Source organism: Lepisosteus platostomus, chromosome 10 (genome assembly GCF_059453375.1).
Source record: "Lepisosteus platostomus isolate fLepPlt1 chromosome 10, fLepPlt1.hap1, whole genome shotgun sequence".
NCBI classification, from domain to species: Eukaryota; Metazoa; Chordata; class Actinopteri; order Semionotiformes; family Lepisosteidae; genus Lepisosteus; species Lepisosteus platostomus.
Genome location: NC_142620.1, coordinates 50945760 through 50955891, shown reverse-complemented (window position 1 = coordinate 50955891; position 10132 = coordinate 50945760). Strand labels below are relative to the sequence as shown.

General features: G+C 48.3%; 1 protein-coding gene across 1 annotated transcript; it reads left to right on the top strand.

The window, feature by feature from the left end:
- The first annotated feature begins 1129 nt into the window (after nt 1-1129).
- On the top strand, nt 1130-7908 carry apool (apolipoprotein O like). The gene is made up of 9 exons (XM_088597013.1): nt 1130-1207; nt 2559-2663; nt 3487-3606; nt 3901-3955; nt 4042-4140; nt 4373-4464; nt 4921-5016; nt 5254-5539; nt 6332-7908. The coding sequence occupies exons 1-9, from the start codon at nt 1196-1198 to the stop codon at nt 6427-6429; spliced, it is 963 nt and encodes a 320-aa protein (XP_088453139.1). The 5' UTR covers nt 1130-1195; the 3' UTR covers nt 6430-7908.
- Nucleotides 7909-10132: the final 2224 nt, after the last annotated feature.

Below are 10132 nucleotides of genomic sequence, written 5' to 3'. Positions count from 1 at the left end.
AGGTCAAAGTCACCGTGCATGGTCACGTGATCACCGGAAAAACAAGGCTCTATATCTCGGGAATTAAAGCAGCACAAACGCTACTGTCAAAGGCACAAACCGGCACAAACGTAGCACTAACGAATGAGGTGGGTTTCATCATTTGTGCTGTCTGTAGGGGGGGCAACTTCACAGAGCTAGCAAATCGCCCTAAATCACCTGATTTTGTAAACAAGATTAAGAAGACTTCTAAATTATTGACTAACAAATTAAAATATTTAATTAAAGCAACTTTACTCCTTGAGGGCTGATGGGTATCCTGATTTGTATCTTAAATAATCTCTAAACTACTTAATTTAACAAATCGCCTGTTTAATTGGCCGCAGTTTAATAGAACTGGATATTAAAAAGTCGTGATGCAATGTCTATTATATTTATTATACTGGGGCTCTTCAAGGCTGGACACCCCTGGTTAAAAGGAATACTGGAATGTGTGAGATGTTAATTTAATTTGATCTATGTAGTCCATTTGGTAGTTAGTAGCAAATTGATCTAAAGATCTCATCCAGCTGTGTCTTGAGAGAAGCCATGGTATCAGCTTCATCAACGTGATTGGGCAGCTTGTTCCACTCTCCTACCACCCTTTGTGCAAAGAGATGCCTCTGTGTCCATCTGTCCCCTCTGGTTCGTGATTCACTGTTCATTCACGAAGCTGGCTCGGTTTTTTTAAAGCAACAGCACCTCAGGAGAGAAGTTATTTACCTTTTCCAATTAAGTCAATAATGAGCGCAATCTGATCGTAATAGCTCAGCTGGAGTAAAAAGCTGTAGACACACTGGGTTTCCAGGAAAACGTTTGGGAACCCTTGCATTAAAACACCCGTTTCAATCGTTATTTACGATTAAAACTGGAAATCGATACACTGATTCTGTGCAGCACTAATAATATCTATTACATCGTCAATCAAAACAACCTTGGTTAAATTACATTAGCTGTCATTTTGGACTATGTGCACGGTCGTTATTCGAGCGGAGGCGGAGAATAGTTTTTTTTAAGCCAGTTAAAATAACAAGGCGAATGCTTTATTTCTGATCTAAGCTCTTCATCGGCGAAGGAGTTCCAGCGAATACAGTCTCTCGCAAAACGCATTTTGAACGAAGGAGGGTTTAAAACCCTTTTGTCCTTCGTGACGAGCCGTAGCAGTGGGCGGAGTGACATGGCAGCCAAGGTGAGAGGGGAGCTTTTCCCCCCGATATATTTGCAACAGGAGCTTTCATTCACTTATTTGCCCACCAACCCCTTTTTATAAGAAAGAACGGTTAAGATCTTATTTTATGTTAAAGTATTATTATATGTTTGGGTTTATTTAATAGCATTTAAATCGCTTTCGAGAGACTCATTACTGTCAGCTACTGTTCTGCCATTTCTCCCGAGTAGATTTGGAGAAAAAATTGTTGATAGTTAAAAACTTAAATGAGAAACTTTTTTTTTCTTTTATTGTAAGGAAACAATGTGATTCTTTTGTGACGCAGCTGGAGTTTGCCGACATTTCACTTAGTCTAAAGTGTGCCAAGTAATCATCAGTCTTGTTAATCTCTAATCTGATTGACGTACTACATGCATTTTTTTATAAATATGTAGGAAGCTATATGGTATATAAACATTAAAATCGCATGACAGTTTTTATCCCATATTGTTGTATTTCAATTATTTTGTCAGTTATAAAAACATTTAGACACACGTGAATGCAGCACATCAATCTGAACCTCTTTCGCCTTGCAAAAAACATGTTTTTGCTATGTTAAAACTGCATAGTGGAGACTTTAAAATTATGATTATCAAAAACTAAAGTATTATGAAGCATGTTTGCGCTAGAAAGTGATATTAATGCTTGATCACCCATCAGATTGTGAGTCACATGTTCGGCAGTTATTGCTGAGTGTGTCGTGTTCAGTAAGACTATCTCAGACAGGACACGTAAGAACAATAATAAAGTAGCTAAACTGCGTTTGATTACTACAACTAATCTGTTGAATTATACTGTCATTTGGATGAGACGCACTTCTGCGAGAACGGCAGGTGGCAGCAAACTTGAAAATTTCAGTTGATAACGTAGCTACAGCGTTCTGTGGGTATTTAATAAAAATAGTTCAGGTGCGTAGCTGCGTTAGTATGCGTAGTCTGCGACTAGGTTTATTTCATGCTGAAAAGAGAAGAGAGAAAACACAACGTTTCGGCGTGTCACACGCCTGAAGAAGGCTTCACAGCCGAAACGTTGTGTTTCTCTCTTCTCTTTTCAGCATGGAATAAACCTGTTACTTGTTTAATACAAATGTTGCTTAATCCCTTGTTGCAGCAAGATGCGTTCAAAGCGATCGTGCTCTTGTGTCCAGTTCTCGTCATTATCCCAGAGGTCTTTGAACACGAGAACGTTTGCAAAATCAAGGTGCCCCGTGTAACTGCTGTGCATAAAAATCTCTGTCATATAATTGCCCTCCCCCCCCTCCACACACCACAGTTTTCTGCAGCGCTGCGCTAGTTAACCTACTGCCTGCGGGGGGCGCTGCTCTGCTCCGCAGGTGCTGGCGCTGGCGGCGGTTCCGGGGGCGCTGGGGCTCGCGGCGCTGCGGGTGCGCGCGGCGGGGGACCCGCTGGAGAAGGAGAGGCTCGTGTCCCCGAAGCAGGTACCCTCATTGTGTGCTCAGGGCACGCTCTCCCCTGCTCCTGGGAACGGCTCTTCATTCCGCCTTCGATCTCTTTAGTTTCTGGATCGGAAGTGGACTTAATCGGTCTTAAGTGCTGCTGTTTCCCAGTATTTAGCCATCAGGTGTTAAACCCGGAGTCCTCTTCAGTATTGCTGACATCAGCCCCTAGAGCCACTTTAGCCAGTAAGAGTTTGTGTGGGCAGCCGGAGCCTATCCCAGCAAGCAACAGGTGCAAGGCAGGCGACGCCCTGGGCAGGCTGCCAGTCCATCACAGGGCAGACACTCACGCCAGGGCCAGTTTTCCCAAAAGCGTATAAACATACCAGTATGTTTTTGGACTGTGGGAGGAAGCCCATGGGAACACAGGGAGAATCTACTCACTCCACACAGATGGGAGTCTGGGAATTGAACCCAGGACCCCAGCGCTGCGCGGCAGCAACGCTAATGACTGCGCCTCTGTGCCGGTCCTGCGGTCTCCCAGATTACATGAGGAATGTCCTCCATCAGGAAAGGCCTGGACGCAGTGTTAATACAGACCACGTAAGTGAACAGCTGGTTCAGATCACATCATCCAGTCCAGACTGAATACCGGTGATCTAGCTGCTGCCTGAGAGTGAAATTGGCCTGGCTTGTCTTGGGAATAGCGCAGTGTTACGTGTTTTTGACCTCCTCCTCCACGCCGGGCTCGTCCTGCGAGTTGAGCACAGGCAGCGAGGAGACAAGCGGGCAACTCTCGTGTGCGGGGGGTGTTTTTAACGGCTTTCCCTCGCTCCCTCTCCGCCCCCCCCCCCGGCGTGGCCAGATGTCCGTCTACGCCCCGCCCGCACAGAAGCTGCAGTTCGTGGAGGAGCAGCCAGGACGCCTGCAGACGGGACTGGCGGGGGCCAGGGAGGGGCTGCGGCCCTACGTCCGCTCCGTCAAGGTATGGCCCGGCCCGGCCCAGGAGCTGGGGGTCCTGTCCTCCCCCTCAGACCGCGAGGCGGGAATTCGCAGGGCCCTGGGAAGAGATCTCCACTCTCATCCCGAACTGCAGGCTGCCCTCCAGCCCATTCAGCCAATAAAAATGGTTTTATTGGATTTGTCGTATTGACACAAGTGACACATCCACTGTGTGTCTGGTGTATGTCCACGACCGCTAGCGCCATCCGGGCCGTCTCTCTGATGAGCTGGGAGGTCTTGAGCTCGTCTCCGATATCTTCTGTTTTTCTCGCGCCAGGGTGCCTGTTCTTCAGTCAAAACAGGAGTGATAAACGTCGTCGACTTTGTGCAAGGTGAGCTGGGTCTGTGTCGCTCTGTATGTGCTGTTACAGTCTTGCACTGCCCCCATCACCTTTCACCTTTCACCTTTCACCCTTAGACACCTACATCTACCTGAGTGACCCGCCCCCAGGGTTTCTGCCCCGGGTCAGCCTCATGACTGTGTCAGGATTGGCCGGCCTGGTCTTGGCAAGGAAAGGTGATTGGTTGGTTTTCCGTCAGTCATTTACAGTTTTTGCATATGTTGTGTATTGCTGAAATAGAACAAACGGTTCGTGTTTTTTGGCTCCTGCGGTCCGTTTTATTCTTCTGTCAGTATTTTTGATCACCTTTATTTGCTAAATTCACAAGGGTCTGGCATTCTGAGCCGATAGGGAGGTGTTTTTGCCTGTGTGGAAGGAGTGATGGTAAATATGAAACTCTCTGCTCAGGGTCCCGTTTCAAGAAGCTGGTGTTCCCCGCGGGCCTGGTGGCAGCGGGGGCGGCTGTGTGCTACCCAGCGCAGGCAGTGGCCTTTCTGAAGGTAACTCCTCTTTCCCACCTCCTCCTAGCACACCAGCTGTCGTTCCGAGTCCTTCTCTGGGCTGAAGTTTCCCGGTCAGTTCCTGACCAGTGTGATCGGAACAGACGCTTTTATTTTTGCTTGGCAATCCAACTTTCGACGCACCCTTCCTTTGCAAATTATAACCCGAGAGCTTGATGTTGTTGTTGTTGTTGTTTGTTTATTGGTGTGGGGTGTCTTGTCACTGTGCAGTGGGAAGTCCAAACGAACTGTAGTTCTAAGTCTGTGGGCGAGTCAGTGTTGTCATTCGCTCCAGGCCCAAACCAGGGAGGTGTTTGAGTGGGTAGGGAGTGTGCATATCTGCATGTGTGTGCGTGCTATCGTTTGTGTGTGCTGCCCCTTTCTCTCCATGCCCCTCGTGGGCTTGGGCGCTGCCAGCGGAGTCCAGGCGCTGACGGATCGTGGTGCGTTTCCTAGGTGACGGGCAAGAAGGTGTATGCGGCTAGCCAGTGGACCAGCGGTGCTGCCAGTTCGCTATGGAAACGGAGCGCAGCCAAACCGGCGGGCCCAGAGGTACTGGCGCAGTCTGCGTCGCGGTCACCGCCTGACACCGTGCGAGTTCCGCTGCAGGACCGGTCGCTTTTTAAATGATTACTTTTTGGATATTAAACCCGATAATAAAACGCATCATTATCTGTCTGGAAAAAGAGAGAAGGTTGTTCAAGTCTTTGAACAAACTCCAGTGCGTGGGGTCACGCAGTCTGCTGTAGGTCCGTTTGCACGTTCACCCTCTGTCTCTGTCTCCCCTAGCGGTCGGCCTCGGCAAAAGAAGAACCCAGCCCTGCGCCTGTCCCTGGTCCTGAGCCAGAGGCTGCCCAGCAGTCGCCCCTTGCTGACGCCCCCCTTGTGGCTGAGGGCGTGGCCTCTGAAGCCCCTCCTCCCACCCCTCTAACACAGCCCCGCCCCCTCACCGCTGACCCAGCCTCTCCTGAGCCCCTGGCCAGCGACCCTCCAAAGCACCTGGAGTCTTCCTCGGCCCCAGAGGTCCTGCCCAGTGATTCCGGCTTGGTGACACCTGTAGCTGACGCACCCACAGGTACCCACACCACTGCACGCCAGGCAACCAAAGGGACCCACTCTGTAAATGAGTGTACCCCTACCCTTCCCACAGAGAGAAACACACAGGAACAGCCCGATGCGTCTCCTGAGCACTGCAGTCTTCTGCTCAGTCACCTGAGTCAGGCCTTTAATATATAAGACACTGCAGCTCTGGTGCACGATAACATTTGCCCCTGGGGTGGTGCATGCAGATAATGTGTATCAGTGAAGTGGAGGGTGCTCATTTTAATGCACTGGGACATTCCCACCTTAGTTTAGAATTCTCAGTTTGCCGCTTTCTCTTTGCAATACAAAGTATGAATGCTTTGTTTGGAGTGTGGTATATTTTGGGCTGCCTAGCCATGTTGAGGCCTGTACCCTGGCTTCATTCAGATGCTGGGATCAGTGAGCTGCTATCTACCAATCAGACTGGAGGGCCGAGTGGCCTCCTCTGGTCTGTAACCATTCTTATCGGTGGGAGATGCTCTACTCCCTCACCCACCAGGAGCTGTAGAGTTTGCAGCCTGGCAAAAGGCGAGTGGCCTTGCCAGAAGGGGGCTGCGTTGGAGGAGCCTGGTTACAGGACTCATTCTCTCCGAGCAGTACAGGAGGTGGAAGCCTCACCATTCGCCGCTTCCAGATTGCATGGGCATAAAAAGCCATGATGTGTTTTTAAAAATAATAACGGAATCTGTGTTGCCAGACTCTGTGGTGGTGGTTGTGTGACTGTCACTGGCTTAACGGACACATGGTGGCCGACGCCGACTCTTCTGCTCCTCTGTGTTCTCAGATGCCCCGGTGAAAGCGCGGTTCACCCCTGACCCCAGGCTGGCGGATCACGGCCAGGCCAGCCCTGAAGACGCAGACCTGTACAGCACGCGCAGCTGAGCGGGAGGGAACCTCACCCCCCCCGTCTGCTCTCGACTGTCCCCCATCGGTACTCGGACACCAGGCGGGGCTGCCGGTCCGGACTCCTGCCGACCGCTGTCAGGGCCGAAAAACACATCTTATTTAAGAGCTGCAGTACATACAAATTAAAGATTACATGGCATTAATGTTTGCAGGTTCTGGTAATAAAAATCTAAACCTTCCCCCCACCCCGACCAGGCAACATCACATTTGTTATTGATTCTATGCAGACTTAGACTATGGAGGTGATGTGCCTTTGCCAGAAACCCCTTAATTTACAAGCGATATCCCCCCCGAGACTGTGCCTTTGCTGCATCACTTCCATGTGCAAATTTAAATCAGAAGGATGTGCAACAGTACCAGCAAGGGAGGCCGATTGGATCTGCAGAGGCAGAAAGGCGTGTCCTGGACCCCTGTGCCTGGAGGGGGGGCGCCAGCGAGGCAGCCTCCCCAGCCGCCAGCCCGTCGGTCGGGGTGCGCCGGAGTTTGCGGATCACTCGGCGCCGAAGGGTGCTGACGGGTGGGCGTGTCGCAGGAGCTTGCCTGAGATAGTGGGGGCTCTGCTGCTGGGGGGTCAAGCTGTTAAACACTCAGCAGGCACTTGCATTTGTTTTCCCCACACTTGAGTCACCCCCCTCCCCCGGTGTAGAGCCTAGACCTACAAATATTTGCAGAATTTTGTCCACCTCTCATTTTGTTATGCTAGATATTTAGCTTATGTATGTGTTTGGGTAGACACTGTGCGGGGAAGATGAATGGGCACGTGATTAAATTTGCACACATCAATACAGAACCCAGAAGGAAGAAGTGGACTAGGTTTGCAGTCTGCCAGGACTGCCTGTGGGTATTTTTGACATGACTGCATTCCAGTGGAATAAAAAAAAAATACTCGTAACGTAGTTATTCTTTTCCTTGTTTCACCTCTGGTGCTGTCTGCAGGTGTCAGGGCTTCTTCCTGTTCTCCTGTCTGCAGGTTTCCAGACTTCCTGTTCCGGTTGGATCTCATGCAGATCTTTCTTATCCTTATCCTTTAATTGGGGATCAAAGCCAGCGTTTCAGCTTCTCAAATGCACTAGATCCAGCACTTCAAATGATTACAGGTGTTGTGCTCCCCTGTGATCGCTTTCATTGCAAATTCTCATTTTGTTTTTCTTGCCTAGCAGCATAACCATTTGCAGAGTCCTCATCCAATAAATCTTGAAATCCAGGATCTAGTTAATTTGCTGAGTTTTTTGCCTGTCATGAGTATTGTGTGTGTCTGCGAATATATATATATATTTTTTCCTGAAGACTGCTCTGTAGTTGTGCTGTGCAGCAGTACTGCATAACAGCTGTACTGGGGATGTAGCAATTGTAATGTAACAAGGAAGGAGTTCTGGAAACAAGATAAAAAGTCCGTTGGAAAGTCCCTGCATATGATCAATTTCTAGATCTCGATAATAAAATATGAAACTTTAATCAGCTTCTGCATTTTTTTTTCTTCAGTTCCTTATTTCTTTCAGCAAACCCAATTCTGTTTTAGCACAGGGGATAGTCAGGTGAAACATCAACAGACCTCTTTACTGCATAGGCCTTCTGGATTAGAGGGACATGCCGTGGCGCATTTGTAGATGAGAGAAGCAAGCTGTCACGGTTCTTCTTACTAACTTTGAGTAGTGTACGGGGAATGTCAGTATCTTGAGTACGTTGGCATCCTGGCATTGGTGTCCTGGTGAGGGGTTGTGAAGAACCAAGCTGGGAGTGGCGAGTGCATCTGTGGTGAGGTGGTTGACTCGGGTTACAGATCTGCGTCTTCTGTTATATCTCCCTTAATTTGCTCTTCCTCTCCTTTTTAAAGTTTAGTTATGTGATGGGGTAGCCTCTCAGTTCTTGCCTCCTGGGTCCGGCCTGGGGTACCTTCCGTGTGGAGTTTGCATGTCCTCTCTGTGCTAGCATGTGTTGTCTCCAATGGCTTTGCTGTCCTCCCAAATCCGAAAGGCATGCTACCTGGGTTAGTTGGCATCTTTAAATTGGCCTCGTGTTTGAGCACGTGGGCCTCACAACAGACTGGTGTCCCCCTCACCCTTGCGCCTTATACCGCCAGAATGGCCTCTGACTTCTCTGTGACCCTCCCCAGGAAAGAGCAGCAACGTGTCGAGCCATTGCTACACGTGAAAAGGAAATAAAGCAGCAACTCTTTATCATGACAGTACAGAAGGTTATTTACAACTTCGGAAGTATCTTGGCACTGCTGTCAGTCCTGGAAAAGTTGCAAGATGTTCGTGGGCCGGGAAGAAAGGTGAACACTTCACAGTGGACTCGACAGCTGTGAAGCGATTGAAACAGGGAAAATGAATGTCGCTAAGAATGATCTCCACAACGAATCCTGACCTTTCTCTTCTCTTTTGGGCCTGGCCTCTGGCAGGTGTCGAACTGATTCCCATGAGGGAAAGGAGGGAACTCTCGGAGTAAAATCCAGACCTTTACTTCATTGAACCAATGGGTTTCTTGATTGGAACTTCCGTCAGATGTTTTTCAACTCGACCTGTTGATAAAGCAGACGTTTATGAAACGCATTAGTTAAAAGACAAACTGTGTTTGGGAGCCTGAAGCTGGGGAAGAATTTAGATTAATCCTATTATCAGTTATGATATTGATTAGCAGTTATTAGGGTTTGGGTATGTAACTGAGAGCTCAAATGTCTGGGGGACCCCTCTCTTGGAGAACTGTACATGTTCTTATAAGGTGCTGTACTGCTTCTTTCCATGAAATCAACTTTTCTAGTGGATCATTAATGAAATCAATGAAGAAAATCTGCTTCTGTAAAAGGGGTTGAAACTGTGCCTGCAATTTAAAAAAAAATGCATCCCTGGAAAAACTTTCATTTCTGTCCTCTTACTGTTCTGCGTGACCAGGTCAGCTAGTTTAGATGTTTGCTCTTGTGCTGCATCCAATCATGGCCATTCTGGTTCCTCTCTTAGAAGAGAGATGCACATGATCTCATGTTTCTTTAAATTACTTTTCCCGTAATAACTTTGCTTTGTCTCCCCTTTCAATAAAGGGGAGTCTTAAAACCTAGAAATATCCATAATTTAAAAAATAATAAAGGAGTGAAAAGGCTAAGTCTTCTTTACAGGCACTCCATTTTCCCGTGGCTGTAGGTTGAAGTATTTAATGTTCCAGCTATCATTGGGAACTCCTTCTGCCGAGGTCAGTTCTTATCCTTCAGGGAAACGGCTTGTATAATAAGCCATATCATGGGAGGAATTTGTCTTGTGATATCGTGCTGTGATGTATTCTGCTGCGCTCATCTCATTGTCCTTATATTGTGGGTAGGTCAAGGTTAACAAGAACACGTTCTGACTTCCAGTAACTCGGCTGCTCAAAGTCCTGTGCTGAGCTGGGTGTGAGTGCAGGGCTGTGATGCTCCACAAGGCCCATCATCTCTAGAGCAAACCCCAGGTGGGGAAGACCGCATTCCTGCAGGGTTCCCCTGGGCTGTGGTGACCAGAGCTCTCAGCTATAGAGTGGAGATAATTACTGCTTAATTGGAGAATTTCTTACCAGGCTCCAAAGTGTTTTGTAAGACACTGTACTTCTACTGAAGTGAATGTTTTGAAATATCAGCAGTAAACGGCCTTAGGAAACACCCCCTTATGTGCCTAAGCAAATGGTTACAGTAGGTTCATTGTGTGATTGACAG